Raw genomic sequence first — 20,547 nt, forward strand, 5'->3', positions numbered from 1 at the left:
AATTACTTTCTCCAACGGTGTGTCCGGTCCACGGCCCGCCCTGGTTTTTTTAATCAGGTCTGATGATTTATTTTCTCTAGCTACAGTCACCACGGTATCATATGATTTCTCCTATGCAAATATTCCTCCTTTACGTCGGTCGAATGACTGGGGAAGGCGGAGCCTAGGAGGGATCATGTGACCAGCTTTGCTGGGCTCTTTGCCATTTCCTGTTGGGGAAGAGAATATCCCACAAGTAAGGATGACGCCGTGGACCGGACACACCGTTGGAGAAAGTAATTTATCAGGTAAACATAAATTCTGTTTTTCTAACAAGACTGTGTAATGCTGGAAGGCTGTCATTTTTCCCTCATGGGGATCGGTAAGCCATTTTCTTAGACTTAGAAAGAATAAAGGGCTTATTATGGGCTATTAACTGGTGGACACTCTTCAGGGCTAATTCGATTGTTTATTTAAGTTTTTATTTAAAGTTTGAAGTGGATTTCACACTTTTATTATTTGGGGAACGTTTTTTATCGCCAGGCACTAGTTAAGACACCTTCCCAGTCAGGAAGGGCCTTTCACTGTATTAGGCAGAGCCTCATTTTCGCGCCATTATTGCGCAGTTTCTTTTAAGTATAGTGCATGCAGATGCATGTGAGAGGGTCTGGTGTCCACTGAAAACGTTCCTAGAAGGCTTGAAATACCCCCCTGGGATAGTTGAAGTCACAACAAAGGCTGTGGCTGGGACTGTAGTGGGGTTAAAATTGCAAACGGCTCCGGTTTCCACATTTTTAAGGGTTAACAGCTTGAAAATTGGGGTGCAATACTTTGAATGCATTAAGACACTGTGGTGAAAATTTGGTAAAGATTGGATAATTCCTTCATAGTTTTTCACATATTCAGTAATAAAGTGTGCCCTGTTTAACATTTAAAGAGACAGTAACGGTTTTGTTTTAAAACGGTTTTTGTACTTTATTAACCAGTTTAAGCCTGTTTAACATGTCTGTGCCTTCAGATAGATCATGTTCTGTATGTATGGAAGCCAATGTGGTTCCCCCTTCAAATATATGTGATAATTGTGCCATAGCGTCCAAACACAGTAAGGACAGTATTGTCACAAATAGTAAGGTTGCCCAGGATGATTCCTCAGATGAAGGAAGTAGAGAGAGTTCTACATTTTCTCCTTCTGTGTCTATACCAGTTATGCCCGCGCAGGCGACCCCTAGTACTTCTAGCGCGCCAATGCTTGTTACTATGCAACAATTGACGGCAGTAATGGATAACTCCATAGCTAATATTTTTGCCAAAATGCCAGCATTTCTGAGAAAGCGCGATTGCTCTGTTTTAAACACTGTAGAGCAGGAGGGCGCTGATGATAATTTTTCTGTCATACCCTCACACCAGTCTGAAGTGGCAGTGAGGGAGGGTTTGTCAGATGGAGAAATTTCTGATGCAGGAAGAATTTCTCAGCAGGCAGAACCTGATGTTGTGACATTTGAATTTAAATCAGAGCATCTCCGCGCATTACTTAAGGAGGTGCTATCTACTCTGGATGATTGTGACAATCTGGTCATCCCAGAAAACTTGTGCAAGATGGACAAGTTCCTAGAGGTCCCGGTGCACCCTGATGTCTTTCCGATACCTAAACGGGTGGCGGACATAGTGAATAAGGAGTGGGAGAAGCCAGGCATACCTTTTGTCCCTCCTCCTATATTTAAGAAATTGTTCCCTATGGTCGACCCCAGGAAGGACATATGGCAAACAGTCCCTAAGGTCGAGGGGGCGGTTTCTACACTAGCCAAACGCACGACCATTCCCATTGAGGACAATTGTGCTTTCAAAGATCCTATGGATAAAAAATTGGAGGGTTTGCTTAAAAAGATTTTTGTACAGCAAGGTTACCTCCTTCAACCTATTTCGTGCATTATTCCTGTCACTACAGCAGCGTGGTTCTGGTTCGAGGAACTGGAAAAGTCGCTCAGTAGGGAGACTCCGTATGAGGAAGTCATGGACAGAATTCACGCACTTAAGTTAGCTAATTCCTTTATTTTAGACACCGCTTTGCAGTTAGCAAGATTAGCGGCGAAAAATTCAGGGTTTGCAATTGTGGCGCGCAGATCGCTCTGGCTAAAGTCTTGGTCGGCGGATGTATCTTCCAAGACAAAATTGCTTAATATCCCTTTCAAAGGTAAGACCCTTTTTGGGCCAGAATTGAAAGATATTACTTCAGATATCACTGGGGGAAAGGGCCATGCCCTCCCACAGGATAGGCCTTTCAAGGCTAAGAATAAGTCCAATTTCTCCAACATAGGTGTGTCCGGTCCACGGCGTCATCCTTACTTGTGGGATATTCTCTTCCCCAACAGGAAATGGCAAAGAGCCCAGCAAGCTGGTCACATGATCCCTCCTAGGCTCCGCCTTCCCCAGTCATTCTCTTTGCCGTTGTACAGGCAACATCTCCACGGAGATGGCTTAGAGTTTTTTAGTGTTTAACTGTAGTTTTTATTATTCAATCAAGAGTTTGTTATTTTAAAATAGTGCTGGTATGTACTATTTACTCTGAAACAGAAAAGAGATGAAGATTTCTGTTTGTAAGAGGAAAATGATTTTAGCAACCGTTACTAAAATCCATGGCTGTTCCACACAGGACTGTTGAGAGGAATTAACTTCAGTTGGGGGAACAGTGAGCAGACTTTTGCTGCTTGAGGTATGACACATTCTAACAAGACGATGTAATGCTGGAAGCTGGCATTTTCCCTATGGGATCCGGTAAGCCATTTTTATTACAGAAAGAAAAAAAGGGCTTCACAAGGGCTTTTTAAGACTGTAGACATTTTCTGGGCTAAATCGATTTATATATAAACATATTTTATACTCCATAGCCTTGAGGAATTATTTTAATCTTGGGAATTATGTAAAATAACCGGCAGGCACTGTATTGGACACCTTATTCTCTAGGGGCTTTCCCTAATCATAGGCTACAAAGGATTTTAGACAAACATCTTCCTTGTTTGTTGTTTATTCTGGGCAACTTCTACCTCTCTCTCTTTTTGGATTAAAAGCATCATCAGATTGGCTTATGAGACTGCCGGACGGCAGCCTCCTGGAAGAATCACAGCTCATTCCACTAGGGCTGTGGCTTCCACATGGGCCTTCAAGAACGAGGCTTCTGTTGATCAGATATGTAAGGCAGCGACTTGGTCTTCACTGCACACTTTTACTAAATTTTACAAGTTTGATACTTTTGCTTCTTCTGAGGCTATTTTTGGGAGAAAGGTTTTGCAAGCCGTGGTGCCTTCCATCTAGGTGACCTGATTTGCTCCCTCCCTTCATCCGTGTCCTAAAGCTTTGGTATTGGTTCCCACAAGTAAGGATGACGCCGTGGACCGGACACACCTATGTTGGAGAAAACAGAATTTATGTTTAACTGATAAATTACTTTCTCCAACGGTGTGTCCGGTCCACGGCCCGCCCTGGTTTTTTAATCAGGTCTGATAATTTATTTTCTTTAACTACAGTCACCACGGTATCATATGGTTTCTCCTATGCAAATATTCCTCCTTTACGTCGGTCGAATGACTGGGGAAGGCGGAGCCTAGGAGGGATCATGTGACCAGCTTGCTGGGCTCTTTGCCATTTCCTGTTGGGGAAGAGAATATCCCACAAGTAAGGATGACGCCGTGGACCGGACACACCGTTGGAGAAAGTAATTTATCAGGTAAACATAAATTCTGTTTTTCGTTCCTTTCGCAATTTCAGGAACGGACCGGCTTCTAACTCTGCAGCCTCTAGACAAGAGGGTAACGCTTCCCAGACTAAATCAGCTTGGAAACCAATGCAAGGCTGGAATAAGGGTAAACAGACCAAGAAGCCTGCTGCTGCTACCAAGACAGCATGAAGGGGTAGCCCCCGTTCCGGGACCGGATCTAGTAGGGGGCAGACTCTCTCTCTTTGCTCAGGCTTGTGCAAGAGATGTTCAGGATCCCTGGACACTAGAAATAGTCTCTCAGGGTTATCTTCTAAAATTCAAGGAACTACCCCCAAGGGGAAGGTTCCACATTTCTCACTTATCTTCAAACCAAATAAGTACACAGGCATTCTTACAGTGTGTAGAAGACCTGTTAAAGATGGGAGTGATACACCCAGTTCCAACTGTGGAACAAGGTCAGGGGTTTTTACTCAAATCTGTTTGTAGTTCCCAAAAAAGAGGGAACTTTCAGACCAATTATGGATTTAAAAATTCTAAACAAATTTCTCAGAGTTCCATCGTTCAAAATGGAAACCATTCGAACAATTTTACCTACAATCCAGGAGGGTCAATATATGACTACCGTGGATTTAAAGGATGCGTATCTACATATTCCTATCCACAAAGATCATCATCAGTTCCTAAGGTTCGCCTTTCTGGACAAACATTATCAGTTCGTGGCTCTCCCATTCGGACTAGCCACTGCTCCTAGAATTTCACAAAGGTTTTCGGGTCCCTTATAGCGGTTCTAAGACCAAGGGGCATTGCAGTGGCACCTTATCTGGACGACATTCTAATTTAAGCGTCGTCTCCTTCCAAGGCAAAGGCTCATACAGACATTGTTCTAGCCTTTCTCAGATCTCACGGGTGGAAGGTGAACGTAGAAAAGAGTTCCCTGTCTCCGTCGACAAGAGTTCCCTTTTTGGGAACAATAATAGATTCTTTTGAAATGAAGATCTTCCTGACAGAAGTCAGAAAGTCTAAGCTTCTAAACGCTTGTCAAGTTCTTCTCTCTATTCTGCAGCCTTCCATAGCTCAGGGCATGGAAGTAGTAGGGTTGATGGTTGCAGCAATGGACATAGTTCCTTTTGCTCGAATTCATCTAAGACCATTACAACTGTGCATGCTCCAGTAGACAGGATCACCTGTCTCAGGGAATGAGTTTCTGCAGACCAAAGTGGGTCATTGTCACGACCGACGCCAGTCTATCAGGCTGGGGCGCGGTCTGGGATTCCCTGAAAACTCAGGGTTTATGGTCTCGGGAAGAGTCTCTTCTCCCGATCAACATCCTGGACCTGAGAGCGATATTCAATGCTCTCCGGGCTTGGCCTCATTTAGCGAAGGCCGGATACATAAGATTAAAGTCAGATAACATGACGACTGTAGCTTACATCAACCATCAGGGAGGAACAAGGAGTTCCTTGGCGATGAGAGAGGTATCCAAGATCATCAAATGGGTGTAGGATCACTCCTGCCACCTATCTGCAATCCACATCCCAGGAGTAGACAACTGGGAGGCGGATTCTCTGAGTCGTCAGATTTTCTATCCGGGGGAGTGGGAACTCCACCCGGAGGTGTTTGCCCAGTTGACTCAATTATGGATCCATGGATGGCATTCCAGGATCTGATGGCGTCTCGTCAGAACTTCAAGGTTCCTTGCTACGGGTCCAGATCCAGGGATCCCAAGGCCACTCTAGTGGATGCATTAGTAGCGCCTTGGTCGTTCAACCTAGCTTATGCGTTTCCACCGTTCCCTCTCCTTCCCAGGCTTGTAGCCAGGATCAAACAGGAGAAGGCCTCTGTGATTCTGATAGCTCCTGCGTGGCCGCGCAGGACTTGGTATGCAGACCTGGTGAATATGTCATTGGCTCCACCATGGAAGCTACGTTTGAGACGGGATCTTCTGGTACAAGGTCCATTTGAACATCCAAATCTAATTTCTCTGCAGCTGACTGCTTGGAAATTGAACGTTTGATTTTATCCAAGCGTGGGTTTTCAGATTCAGTGATAGATACTCTGGTCCAAGCCAGAAAACCTGTGTCTAGAAAGATTTACCATAAAATATGGAAAAGATATTTCTGTTGGTGGGAATCCAAGGGATTCTCCTGGAGTAAGATTAAAATTCCTAAGATCCTCTCCTTTCTCCAAGAAGGTTTGGATAAGGGATTGTCAGCGAGTTCTCTAAAAGGACAGATTTCTGCTTTATCTGTCTTGTTATACAAACGACTGGCAGCTGTGCCAGAGGTACAAGCTTTTGTACAGGCTTTGGTCAGAATCAAACCTGTTTACAGACCCTTGACTCCTCCTTGGAGTCTAAATTTAGTTCTTTCAGTTCTTCAGGGGGTTCCGTTTGAACCCTTACATTCCATAGATATCAAGTTGCTATCTTGGAAAGTTCTGTTTTTGGTTGCTATTTCTTCTGCTAGAAGAGTTTCTGAATTATCTGCTTTGCAGTGTGATCCACCCTATCTGGTGTTCCATTCAGATAAGGTTATTTTGCGTACCAAGCCTGGTTTTCTTCCAAAAATTGTTTCCAACAAGAATATTAACCAGGAAATAGTTGTTCCTTCTCTGTGCCCGAATCCAGTTTCAAAGAAGGAACGTTTGTTACACAATTTAGATGTAGTCCGTGCTTTAAAGTTCTATTTAGAAGCAACAAAGAATTTTAGACAAACCTCATCCTTGTTTGTCGTTTACTCTGGGAAGAGGAGAGGACTAAAAGCTATTGCTACCTCTCTTTCTTTCTGGCTGAAAAGCATTATCTGATTGGCTTATGAGACTGCCGGACGGCAGCCTCCTGAACGAATCACAGCTCACTCCACTAGGGCTGTGGCTTCCACATGGGCCTTCAAGAACGAGGCTTCTGTTAATCAGATATGTAAGGCAGCGACTTGGTCTTCTCTGCACACTTTTGCCAAATTTTACAAATTTGATATTTTTGCTTCTTCGGAGGCTGTTTTTGGGAGAGAGGTTTTGCAAGCCGTGGTGCCTTCTGTTTAGGTAACCTGATTTGCTCCCTCCCTTCATCCGTGTCCTAAAGCTTTGGTATTGGTTCCCACAAGTAATGGATGACGCCGTGGACCGGACACACCAATGTTGGAGAAAACAGAATTTATGCTTACCTGATAAATTACTTTCTCCAACGGTGTGTCCGGTTCACGGCCCGCCCTGGTTTTTTAATCAGGTTTGAAATTTTTTTTCTTTTTCTTTATACACTACAGTCACCACGGCACCCTATAGTTTCTCCTTTTTCTCCTAACCGTTCGGTTGAATGACTGGGGGGCGGAGCCAGAGGGGGAGCTATATGGACAGCTCTTGCTGTGTGCTCTCCTTGCCTTTCCCTGTAGGGGAGGAGAATATCCCACAAGTAATGGATGACGCTGTGGACCGGACACACCGTTGGAGAAAGTAATTTATCAGGTAAGCATAAATTCTGTTTTGTCTGAAATTCCTTGGTTAATGGGGCTTCCTCTCTTTTGCCAGTGTGGGTAGTAATTTTTACAGATACCAGGCTGTGAAGTTGGGGTATTCCCACAAATTAATCATCACCACCATGAAAGAAAATATGTATGCTAACCTGATAAATTAAAGGAATGGTGTACTGTAAAATAGATTTTTCCTCAATTTGTTTATAATGGCTTTTCTCCAACATAGGTGTGTCCGGTCCACGGCGTCATCCTTACTTGTGGGATATTCTCTTCCCCAACAGGAAATGGCAAAGAGCCAGCAAAGCTGGTCACATGATCCCTCCTAGGCTCCGCCTACCCCAGTCATTCTCTTTGCCGTTGTACAGGCAACATCTCCACGGAGATGGCTTAGAGTTTTTTAGTGTTTAACTGTAGTTTTTATTATTCAATCAAGAGTTTGTTATTTTAAAATAGTGCTGGTATGTACTATTTACTCTGAAACAGAAAAGAGATGAAGATTTCTGTTTGTATGAGGAAAATGATTTTAGCAACCGTTACTAAAATCCATGGCTGTTCCACACAGGACTGTTGAGAGGAATTATCTTCAGTTGGGGGAACAGTGAGCAGTCTTTTGCTGCTTGAGGTATGACACATTCTAACAAGACGATGTAATGCTGGAAGCTGTCATTTTCCCTATGGGATCCGGTAAGCCATTTTTATTCAGACAGTAAATAAGGGCTTCACAAGGGTTTATTAAGACTGTAGACATTTTCTGGGCTAAATCGATCATATTTACACATATTTAGCCTTGAGGAATCATTTAATCTGGGTATTTTTTGTAAAATAATATCGGCAGGCACTGTTTTAGACACTTTATTCTAAAGGGGCTTTCCCTAATCATAGTCAGAGCCTCATTTTCGCGCCGGTATGGCGCACTTGTTTTTGAGAACAGCATGGCATGCAGCTGCATGTGTGTGGAGCTCTGATACATAGAAAAGTCTTTCTGAAGGCTTCATTTGGTATCGTATTCCCCTTTGGGCTTGGTTGGGTCTCAGCAAAGCAGATTCCAGGGACTGTAAAGGGGTTAAATATAAAAACGGCTCCGGTTCCGTTATTTTAAGGGTTAAAGCTTCCAAATTTGGTGTGCAATACTTTTAAGGCTTTAAGACACTGTGGTGAAATTTTGGTGAATTTTGAACAATTCCTTCATACTTTTTCGCAATTGCAGTAATAAAGTGTGTTCAGTTTAAAATTTAAAGTGACAGTAACGGTTTTATTTTAAAACGTTTTTTGTGCTTTGTTATCAAGTTTATGCCTGTTTAACATGTCTGAACTACCAGATAGATTGTGTTCTGACTGTGGGGAAGCCAAGGTTCCTTCTCATTTAAATAGATGTGATTTATGTCATAAAAAATTTAGTAAAAATGATGCCCAAGATGATTCCTCAAGTGAGGGGAGTAAGCATGGTACTGCATCATCCCCTCCTTCGTCTACACTAGTCTTGCCCATACAGGAGGCCCCTAGTACATCTAGCGCGCCAATACTCCTTACTATGCAACAATTAACGGCTGTAATGGATAATTCTATCAAAAACATTTTAGCCAATATGCCCACTTATCAGCGAAAGCGCGACTGCTCTGTTTTAGAAAATACTGAAGAGCATGAGGACGCTGATGATATTGTTTCTGAAGGGCCCCTACACCAGTCTGAGGGGGCCAGGGAGGTTTTGTCTGAGGGAGAAATTTCAGATTCAGGAAAAATTTCTCAACAAGCTGAACCTGATGTGATTACTTTTAAATTTAAGTTGGAACATCTCCGCGCTCTGCTTAAGGAGGTGTTATCCAATTTGGATGATTGTGATTATCTGGTCATTCCAGAAACACTATGTAAAATAGACAAGTTCCTAGAGGCCCCGGGGCCCCCCGAAGCTTTTCCTATATCCAAGCGGGTGGCGTACATTGTTAATAAAGAATGGGACAGGCCCGGTATACCTTTCGTACCTCCCCCCATATTTAAAAAATTGTTTCCTATAGTCGACCCCAGAAAGGACTTATGGCAGACAGTCCCCAAGGTCGAGGGGGCGGTTTCTACTCTAAACAAGCGCGCTACTATACCCATAGAAGATAGTTGTGCTTTCCAAGATCCTATGGATAAAAAATTAGGTTTGCTAAAAAAGATGTTTGTTCAGCAAGGTTACCTTCTACAACCAATTGCATGCATTGTCCCTGTCACTACAGCCGCGTGTTTCTGGTTCGATGAGCTAGAAAAGGCGATTATTAGTAATTCTTCTTCTTATGAGGAGATTATGGACAGAATTCGTGCTCTTAAATTGGCTAATTCTTTCACCCTAGACGCCACCTTGCAATTGGCTAGGTTAGCGGCGAAAAATTCTGGGTTTGCTATTGTGGCGCGCAGAGCGCTTTGGTTAAAATCTTGGTCAGCGGATGCGTCTTCCAAGAACAAATTGCTTGACATTCCTTTCAAGGGGAAAACACTGTTTGGCCCTGACTTGAAAGAGATTATCTCTGATATCACTGGGGGCAAGGGCCACGCCCTTCCTCAGGATAGGTCTTTTAAGGCCAAAAATAAACCTAATTTTCATTCCTTTCGCAGAAACGGACCAGCCCCAAGTGCTACGTCCTCTAAGCAGGAGGGTAATACTTCTCAAGCCAATCCAGCCTGGAGACCTATGCAAGGCTGGAACAAAGGAAAGCAGGCCAAGAAACCTGCCACTGCTCCCAAGACAGCATGAGATGCGGGCCCCCGATCCGGGACCGGATTTGGTGGGGGGCAGACTCTCTCTCTTCACTCAGGCTTGGGCAAGAGATGTTCTGGATCCTTGGGCGCTAGAAATGGTCTCCCAAGGTTATCTTCTGGAAGTGATTCATCCTGTTCCATTAAGAGAACGAGGGATGGGGTTCTACTCCAATCTGTTCGTAGTTCCCAAAAAAGAGGGAACGTTCAGACCAATCTTAGATCTCAAGATCCTAAACAAGTTTCTCAAGGTTCCATCGTCCAAAATGGAAACCATTCGAACAATCCTTCCATCCAGGAAGGTCAATTCTTGACCACGGTGGATTTAAAGGATGCGTATCTACATATTCCTGTCCACAAGGAACATCATCGGTTCCTAAGGTTCGCATTCCTGGACAAGCATTACCAGTTCGTGGCGCTTCCTTTCGGATTAGCCACTGCTCCAAGGATTTTCTCAAAGGTACTAGGGTCCCTTCTGGCGGTGCTAAGACCAAGGGGCATTGCTGTAGTACCTTACTTGGACGACATTCTGATTCAAGCGTCGTCCCTTCCTCAAGCAAAGGCTCACACGGACATAGTCCTGGCCTTTCTCAGATCTCACGGATGGAAAGTGAACGTGGAAAAGAGTTCTCTATCTCCGTCGACAAGAGTTCCCTTCTTGGGAACAATAATAGACTCCTTAGAAATGAGGATTTTTCTGACAGAGACCAGAAAAACAAAACTTCTAAACTCTTGTCGGATACTTCATTCCGTTCCTCTTCCTTCCATAGCGCAGTGCATGGAAGTGATAGGTTTGATGGTAGTGGCAATGGACATAGTTCCTTTTGCGCGCATTCATCTAAGACCATTACAACTGTGTATGCTCAGTCAGTGGAATGGGGACTATACAGACTTGTCTCCGAAGATACAAGTAAATCAGAGGACCAGAGACTCACTCCGTTGGTGGCTGTCCCTGGACAACCTGTCACAAGGGGTGACCTCCCGCAGACCAGAGTGGGTCATTGTCACGACCGACGCCAGTCTGATGGGCTGGGGCGCGGTCTGGGGATCCCTGAAAGCTCAGGGTCTTTGGTCTCGGGAAGAATCTCTTCTACCGATAAATATTCTGGAACTGAGAGCGATATTCAATGCTCTCAAGGCTTGGCCTCAGCTAGCGAGGGCCAAGTTCATACGGTTTCAATCAGACAACATGACGACTGTTGCGTACATCAACCATCAGGGGGGAACAAGGAGTTCCCTGGCGATGGAAGAAGTGACCAGAATCATTCAATGGGCGGAGACTCGCTCCTGCCACCTGTCTGCAATCCACATCCCAGGAGTGGAAAATTGGGAAGCGGATTTTCTGAGTCGTCAGACATTGCATCCGGGGGAGTGGGAACTCCATCCGGAAATCTTTGCCCAAATCACTCAACTGTGGGGCATTCCAGACATGGATCTGATGGCCTCTCGTCAGAACTTCAAGGTTCCTTGCTACGGGTCCAGATCCAGGGATCCCAAGGCGACTCTAGTAGATGCACTAGTAGCACCTTGGACCTTCAAACTAGCCTATGTATTCCCGCCGTTTCCTCTCATCCCCAGGCTGGTAGCCAGGATCAATCAGGAGAGGGCGTCGGTGATCTTGATAGCTCCTGCGTGGCCACGCAGGACTTGGTATGCAGATCTGGTGAATATGTCATCGGCTCCACCATGGAAGCTACCTTTGAGACGAGACCTTCTTGTTCAAGGTCCGTTCGAACATCCGAATCTGGTCCCACTCCAGCTGACTGCTTGGAGATTGAACGCTTGATCTTATCAAAGCGAGGGTTCTCAGATTCTGTTATTGATACTCTTGTTCAGGCCAGAAAGCCTGTAACTAGAAAAATTTACCACAAAATTTGGAAAAAATATATCTGTTGGTGTGAATCTAAAGGATTCCCTTGGGACAAGGTTAAGATTCCTAAGAGTCTATCCTTCCTTCGAGAAGGATTGGAAAAAGGATTATCTGCAAGTTCCTTGATGGGACAGATTTCTGCCTTGTCTGTGTTACTTCACAAAAAGCTGGCAGCTGTGCCAGATGTTCAAGCCTTTGTTCAGGCTCTGGTTAGAATCAAGCCTGTTTACAAACCTTTGACTCCTCCTTGGAGTCTCAACTTAGTTCTTTCAGTTCTTCAGGGGGTTCCGTTTGAACCCTTACATTCCGTTGATATTAAGTTATTATCTTGGAAAGTTTTGTTTTTGGTTGCAATTTCTTCTGCTAGAAGAGTTTCAGAATTATCTGCTCTGCAGTGTTCTCCTCCTTATCTGGTGTTCCATGCAGATAAGGTGGTTTTACGTACTAACCTGGTTTTCTTCCAAAAGTTGTTTCTAACAAAAACATTAACCAGGAGATAGTCGTGCCTTCTCTGTGTCCGAAACCAGTTTCGAAGAAGGAACGTTTGTTGCACAATTTGGATGTTGTTCGCGCTCTAAAATTCTATTTAGATGCTACAAAGGATTTTAGACAAACATCTTCCTTGTTTGTTGTTTATTCTGGTAAAAGGAGAGGTCAAAAAGCAACTTCTACCTCTCTCTCTTTTTGGATTAAAAGCATCATCAGATTGGCTTACGAGACTGCCGGACGGCAGCCTCCTGAAAGGATCACAGCTCCTTCCACTAGGGCTGTGGCTTCCACATGGGCCTTCAAGAACGAGGCTTCTGTTGATCAGATATGTAGGGCAGCGACTTGGTCTTCACTGCACACTTTTACCAAATTTTACAAGTTTGATACTTTTGCTTCTTCTGAGGCTATTTTTGGGAGAAAGGTTTTGCAAGCCGTGGTGCCTTCCATTTAGGTGACCTGATTTGCTCCCTCCCTTCATCCGTGTCCTAAAGCTTTGGTATTGGTTCCCACAAGTAAGGATGACGCCGTGGACCGGACACACCTATGTTGGAGAAAACAGAATTTATGTTTACCTGATAAATTACTTTCTCCAACGGTGTGTCCGGTCCACGGCCCGCCCTGGTTTTTTAATCAGGTCTGATAATTTATTTTCTTTAACTACAGTCACCACGGTATCATATGGTTTCTCCTATGCAAATATTCCTCCTTAACGTCGGTCGAATGACTGGGGTAGGCGGAGCCTAGGAGGGATCATGTGACCAGCTTTGCTGGCTCTTTGCCATTTCCTGTTGGGGAAGAGAATATCCCACAAGTAAGGATGACGCCGTGGACCGGACACACCGTTGGAGAAAGTAATTTATCAGGTAAACATAAATTCTGTTTTTATACCATCTGCTGATTATAACATGTATGAGTCATTGCTTCTTTAGGTTTATTTTTGTATTTTAAATAGTTTTATTTGAAAGCATAACCCATTAAAATAGGTTGAGCTTGGAGGAAAATCATATTTCCTTATTTTATCATTTTCTGTACGCATACATGCTTCTTTATATCATCTCTGTATAGCAAATCACAATACTTTGAACAATTAAAAATTAACATTTTATTACTTATCTCTACTGCCTCCCACTGGTATTTGTAAACAATTTAATACCGTCCTGCTGGAAACAAATAAAAAGGGAGAAAAATATAGGGTAAACTGCTACTTTAATTTATTTCATAATAGTGAGAGTCCATAAGCCCTTTTTTTCAGGTGGCAGCAGTACATGTTTTTTACTTCTTTTGCCCGCTTTATCTTTGCTATTTTTTTGTTTTCCTCGTCTATTTGGCTACATGTATGACTTATGATCATAGGAAATAGGAGGAATTTAAAGCTCTGGTGTTGGTGTATCTTTTGCCTCCTGCTCCATGTTCAGGAGATAAATTTCCACACGTGATCACTTGTGGACTACAATCATGAAATAAATAAAATTTTCAGGTAAACTTGTATTGTTTTTTTGTAATTTAGAACAAAACCTCACCTTCCGTTCTTGGGAGCATCACTTCTCCCAAGAGATACTGTGAAATTAAGTAATCTATGCATTTGTCGACAAGATGTTGGTTGAACATGTAATTCAGGTGATAACAGAATATCTTAATAGGGGTTCTATTGCCCTCTTTTCTTGGTAAGGAAAAAGAGACTATTCCTGGAGGCCAGTTCTTGATCTACAAAATCTCAATTTCTTTCTGGTGTTTTTGTTTCGAAATTGAATTTTTTCTCAGTTATCAACATAATGCCACTGAGACCAATTCTCTTTTCAGTCGATATATAAGGTGCTTACTTCCATTTTCCTGTTGTGGAGTTACAAGACAATATCTAAAATTCACTGTTGAAAGCCGGCATTTCCATTTTGCAGCACTGCCCTTCGACCGTTTTATTTCTCTGGTGGCAGAACTTCGACCTTATAAGTCATTCATTATCTTGACAAAGTCCCCAGGCTGGTTTAACAGAAGTTTTATTCTTCTGTTTGTTCAGGATCATGGATGGTTAATACATTTTCTTTCCTATGGCATGGGGAGTCCACAACGTCATTCCAAGTACTAGTGGGATATTCAACTCCTGGCCAGCAAAGATCACCCCAGCAAAGCTGTTAAGTGTAACTTCCCTTACCCATAATCCCCAGTCATTCTCTTTGCCTCTGTCAATGGAGGATGTGCGAAGTTGGTATCTGAAGTTATTTAATCATTTTATGAGTACTTTTCCCTGCAAGCAAGGATTGGGGTATAGCTGTGTCCATGTCAATCTCTTTAGTAAGAGTAGTGGCGGCTTTTAGCTGTTAAAGGCGTCAAGATAGTCTTTGCTTTACTTTTAACACTTTGCTATCCCTTTGCAGAAAGCCAGAGTTGGTTACTCTGTTCTTTCCTTTCCTACAGGTCCATGACAGAGTGTGGACTGCCTGTCACACCTATGTAGCGGTTATCTGTCCTGCAGGATCTAAGGTAAGTGCATTTGCCTTCTAGGCACTGAAGGACAGCAGCACTTAAGAGGTTAAACCTCATATTGATCCATTTTGGGGCAAAGTTATCCATTTTAGTTAAGGATACATCTTATGGACAGATTTATTTACATAAGAATAAAGGTTCACAGTAAGAGACTTAAGGTAGAGTTCACTTGGCTGAGGGGTTAAAGGGTTTTCCTTTATTGTTGGAACATAGGAAATAGAACGGAGACCATTCACATATAATAGGCATTGGTTTTGACTCTCTTGATACGTTAGACATGTTGGGAGATAATATCAGTTCAGAGAAACTATTAATAATGGTTGTGCTTTGAGCCGTTTTTACTATTTTCTCACACTTTTTTTGTGGCGCAGTTCTTTTTTTGATCCGCTCACGTGACGCTCGCACTTCCACTGTATCGGAGCAGAGCTTTAGTGAGCCTGTTATGCGTAGGTGGTGTCTTGCATTGAGGATCAGTGTCAGCTTTGAGACTTTACATTTTCTAATCAAGTAGATCATTTTTGTCAAGAGGAAGACACTTCATTGGTGATTCTAGACTCTGTGCACTACCCTTGGTAGAGGGATTCTCACTGGTAAGTATTACCCAGGTATATGGGCTAAGATATAGACATTGTGTATGTTTTTGTGTGGTAATTTTCTATTTTTTGTGTGATAATCTTATCTCCTCTTCTGAGGCCAAGCAAGGACTGATTTAACTGAGAAATATAAATAAAAAGAGAGTTCAGTTACAGGAAAATAATGAAATTATACTTAAGAGCTTTTTTCCCCTAAAGATAATTTTACATTAAGATATATTGTGTACAATACAAATCCTAAAGGTATTCCATCATTCTGTACTAATTACTGTCATTACATGCAAATAATGTGAACTTTAAAGAAATTTTTGAAACTTTGTGTTTTTTTGCGTTGCATACTTTATCTGAATATATACTTGTTTACAGATTGGGCTTTTCTCTTTCTTTACATCTGATTTTATTTTTTAAGGTTTAAATCCTTACCTGACATTAAATAATTCTGGCAGTGGGACCATCCTGATTGATCTAGCTCCAGATGATAAAGAATTTATTTCTGTGGACGAAGAGGTATGATAGATTTTGTATCTTTAAACCTGATCAAAAACAGTTAAGGGTCTGGTTAAAAAAACAAGTGCTATTGTTCTGATGGGAAGTTCAATAAATATTAATGTAAATGTATTATTAAAAATATGTACAAAGCCTTATAGGTGCACTCTAAAAACATGCACACACATACATCAAGACAATAATAAAGCCTTCAAAAGGTTGTACCTTTTTATGACTTTTTTTTGCAGTCCTGAAACAGTCATTTAATGTGTTGGAAGGTTCTTCGAAATCTCAAACGTGTAAATAGTGTCAAAGGGTAAAACATAAAAAATGATCTGAAAATTGGGTTTAACATTGAGTTATCTGACAAATGTAAAACTAGCTATTAGCGGTATCATATTATATAAACATACTGCACAAATCATTTAAATCTGAGATGTTTCATATTTTACATTTCCAAACTATTCAATGTTAAAAACCCCATTTTCAATATATATATATATATATATATATATATATATATATATATATATATATATATATATATATATATATATATATATATATATATATATATATATATATATATATATACATACACACACACACACACACACACACACACACACACACAGTAGGAGCAATGTAATACTTCCTAAAATAACATTTCCTTCTTAATACAGGTAGAGTCCACAGCTGCATTCCTTACTTGTGGGAAATACTGAACCTGGCCACCAGGGGGCGGCATAGACACCCCTCACAAAGGCTTAAATACCTCCACCACTTCCCTCATCCCCCAGTCATTCTTTGCCTTTCGTCACAGGAGGTTGGCAGAGAAGTTTCAGAAGATTTCCTTCTGAATGGTATCTACCCTTCGAGATGGGACTGGAGTTTTAAGTAGTCTTGTCAGCCTCTCAGTGAGAGACTTGATGAAAGTTAGAATCTGGAGATGCAGGGAGAGTTTCTGTGAAACCATCCAGACTCATATTAACAGCTCCTAAGCAATCGGCATTGACGAGTTTTGCAGCCTGCTTTTCTTCACTCAAGTCCATGTCAGAAGCGATGCTACAGTCTGTCACACTTGAAGGACCGTATTTCTGTTCCACGGCATGGATTCCAGTAAGATCGTTTCATTTTTTACACATATGTTAACGCTAGAAGACATGGTCACAGTGGGACTCCTTTATCTTTATGGAATCAAGGGTTAATATCTACTGAGGGGGATTGTTGAACAGTGGGGTGTTAATCATATTTGTTTATGTGATTTATGCTGCTTATATGTGTGAGATGTTTTGTGCTCATAGGCTGATATGGAACGTACAGGTTTCTCCTTTACTTTGAGAGCTGCGCAGTTAAGCTTGGTGCGCTTTTCCTATAGCAGGGGAGGTCCTGGTGCATTGCCCACTGTGTGTTTTTTTTTAGAGGACGAGACCTCTACAACAGAATTCGATACTTGTGTATATTGTGAGGAGGCCCGGTAGTCCAGCCCTCTCAATTATGTTCCATCTAACATCTTTAGATGTTAGATGCCATTGAGCCTTCCGCATCTGAGGACTTTGTCCCGTGAGGTGTGTCCCCTACATTCATCTGATCCTACACATGCAGCTTCCCCTTGCACCACTAATCCTCCTCCTGGAGGGGGCCTTTTTCCACCAGACGTTACTGCACAGTTCCGTATGGCGATGTCTGCGGCCTTAGCTGTTTTGCATCTTACGGCTACGCACAAACAAAGGGTTAATCCATACACTCCTACCCAGGGAGCATTGTGTAAATTGACGGTTGTATCCGATCAGTCATCTGAGGATGCGGTTCTCTCTGCGGCTTCAGAGTACATATCTTCTGGGTTGGAGCCTGCTGCTTCTATTCCTCCGGCAGAGTAGGATTTCGCCTTTAGATTTAAGGTAGCATGCCTGCTCTTCCTTCTAAGAGAAGTTTTGCCGATATTAGAGATTCCTACTACTGATCTGCCAATCGAATCACAGAGCCCTAAATCAGAGGGCAAATTTGATTAAGGCGGGTGGGAAAGGATGGAGATCCTCTTCCCTTTTCGTCTATATTCCTTTTTTAAGATTCCCAGTTGCCGGGCTCTTTAGGGGGGGTTGTGTCGTTGCCCATCCCTACTTGGCTAACACTTTTTGTGCGCTTGCCTTTCATTTTTACTATTCCGTTTGGGGATAGTTTATTCTTAGAGCTCTGAGTTAAAAGCGGAAACTCTTTTTATGAAGACGTTTCATCACGTGGGATATTTATGTGCTGATGACTTGAAAACTTCCTATTGAAGCATCTCTGCCTCGATTTGAGGTGAGGGTTCCCACGATATTTTCGAGAAAGAATTAAGACATTGGAGCTTATAATTCTTTTATCTGTGTCTTTCACAGATTACCAACCATAAAATAGGGCTTCAGGTTTTTTCTGTTCAGACTTTGAATCGCTCTGGCAGATATGGCTTTGGAATCTAATCTTTCCTTCTGCTTGAGGGAAAGATTTAATTTGATTCCGCTATTCTGCGGTTTTACCATTTTGATGAGAAAACGAAGCTGAGACAAATTTCTTTGTCTTATTCTTTTAGTACGGTTAAAGTCCAGTGTAAGAGACCTCCGCAAAGCCTGAGCAAATCGCAAGTGTTTTTTGGAAGCCGACTAAGTCCAAGCAGAGCCAGAGGCCCGCCGATCCTAGGTTGGCTGAAGGGGCCAGTCCCAGGTCCTATCTTGGATCGAGTTGGGGGACAGACTATCGCTCCTTTCAGACGCTTGTTTCAGGGACGTACAGGACCCATGGGACTTAGAGGTCATAGCTAGGCTTCAAATCACAGCCTCCCAGGACAATTTCCTTCTCTTGAACCCTGTCTTCCAGACAGAGAGAGGGAAACCACTTCTGGTGGGTGTGGGTTTTGTTCTTTGGAGTCATTGTCCCGGTGATTTTTGTAGAGTGAGATTTGAGATATTATTCAAACAGTTTTGTTCATGGTCCCACAGAGGAAGGGAATTCCCGTCCTATTTTGGTCCTAAAGTACTTAAGCAAGCTTATCTTGTCTCCTTGTTCCAGAGGGAAACTAGAAGGTCCACTCTACCCTTGGTACGGGAAGAGCAGTGCAGGACCACTGTTAAGGAAGGATATCATGCTTTTTCATTTCTCCTCAGGGAACATTTCCGGTTCCTAATGTTGACATTTCTGGACCAGCACTTGCAGTACGTTGCTCCTCCGTTTGGTCTCGCTCCTGCTTCTAGAGCCTTTTAGGAATCTAGGGATTCTTTGGCAGTTACCAAATACTGATTAAAGTCAAAGGTGCAGGCTTGTTACTAACACTTCCATAGAGTATATATATATATATATATATATATATATATATATATATATATATATATATATATATATATATATAGACTGTTCATTAAAACAATGGATAGGATTGATAAATCACAATAACCCCAATGTGTAATAATAGTGGCTTGCAAAATGGGAGACTCGGAGTGCAAAGAAAAGACTGTGTTAACCCTAGGATAAATTCCTTCACGCACTGCTGGTACGGACTAGGTGACAGACAAACTCATGTCTGAAACATATATATATATATATATATATATATTCACACTGTTCAACATATTGTCTGCAGGGCACATACCTCACTTTGGTCCTGCCAGTTCAAGCAAACTCTGGTGTGCTCTTACCAGACAGATACAGCCTCCGGGTAAATGACTTACTGCTTTCAAATGCAGGAGTTAGTAGTGTGCGTACTGTACCTCACCCTCCGGTTGTGGAGCCTGTCCTGCATACGTTCCATGTTTGAGCACAAATCCTGCCTGCAAACACCGCTGTTGTCCTCTCATCTGGAAACCCTTATGGGACATTCCCGAAACGCGTAAGCCATTGTGCTGCGCTCTTCACAGTTCTTTTTGTATTATTTGGCTTGGTCATTATTTTTTAAAGTGTTTCAATAGACATATGTTTTATTATTACCCAAGAGCGTGCTACAACCCTTTCTTCTATGCGCTTCTTTGGCAGTTGCTAGAATCCAGATCTAGTGGTAGCTTCCTTGGTCTAGATGATTCTGTTACAAATCGACATTGTCTCGTCTGATAGCAGACCATAAGGGACTTCATCTGTCTTCCCCGTTCTTTAGGGATGGTAGAATATCTTGACCAGAGTTCTGGGTGGGTTCCTGGGCGCTATTTTAGTCTTCATAGACATGAGGACATTTTCTATCGGACTTGTGAAGTTATGAGTTAGCTTCAGCAGGTTGTGCCCTCCAGGCCTCCTTCAGGCCATCACTGGCTCTATGTTGGTTGTAATGATTTGTCATGTGGTCCATCTTGGACTTCACTCCTTTTGTCAGGGCTCATCTCTGCCGAGGCTTTAGAATCTGTCTCAACAGATTTACCTGGACTACTGGTTGAGAATTGCTTTCTAGTGTCCGTCCAGATCCCCTTGTCCTTAGGGACATCTTTCTAAATCATCCGGGGCTGGATGGTGAGGGCATGGAGTCCGTTGACTCAGGTTTTTTCCTCCCGATTACTTTATGGATCTTCAGTCAATCTTTTTGTTCTGAAGGTTTAGATTACTGGGTTAGTCCCAGTTTATAGAATCTAGTCTGTCTTACTCTCAGTGGCTAAGAGCTCCATCTGGGGGGAACGAGAGACTCCCTAGCAATGAGGGTAGTATTTTGGGTTTGGTAGTGGGCGGAGGCCCACTACTGCTCACTATCAGCGATCCACTCTCCAAGGGTGGTCATCCGATACG

At 42.6% G+C, this 20,547-nt stretch overlaps 1 protein-coding gene across 1 annotated transcript in view; it reads left to right on the plus strand.

Annotated features, from left to right (window-relative positions):
- The window catches only part of LOC128643770 (poly [ADP-ribose] polymerase tankyrase-2), a gene marked incomplete at its 3' end in the record, with an annotated part of 131,970 nt that extends 116,139 nt beyond the window's left edge, over positions 1 to 15,831 (plus strand). The window contains exon 11 of the mRNA XM_053696588.1: positions 15,734 to 15,831. Coding sequence (XP_053552563.1) covers positions 15,734 to 15,831 — 98 coding nt within the window. The remainder of the gene's footprint in view (positions 1 to 15,733) is intronic.
- Positions 15,832 to 20,547: the final 4,716 nt, after the last annotated feature.

The sequence above is a fragment of the Bombina bombina genome, unplaced genomic scaffold (genome assembly GCF_027579735.1).
Source record: "Bombina bombina isolate aBomBom1 unplaced genomic scaffold, aBomBom1.pri scaffold_794, whole genome shotgun sequence".
Taxonomy (NCBI): domain Eukaryota; kingdom Metazoa; phylum Chordata; class Amphibia; order Anura; family Bombinatoridae; genus Bombina; species Bombina bombina.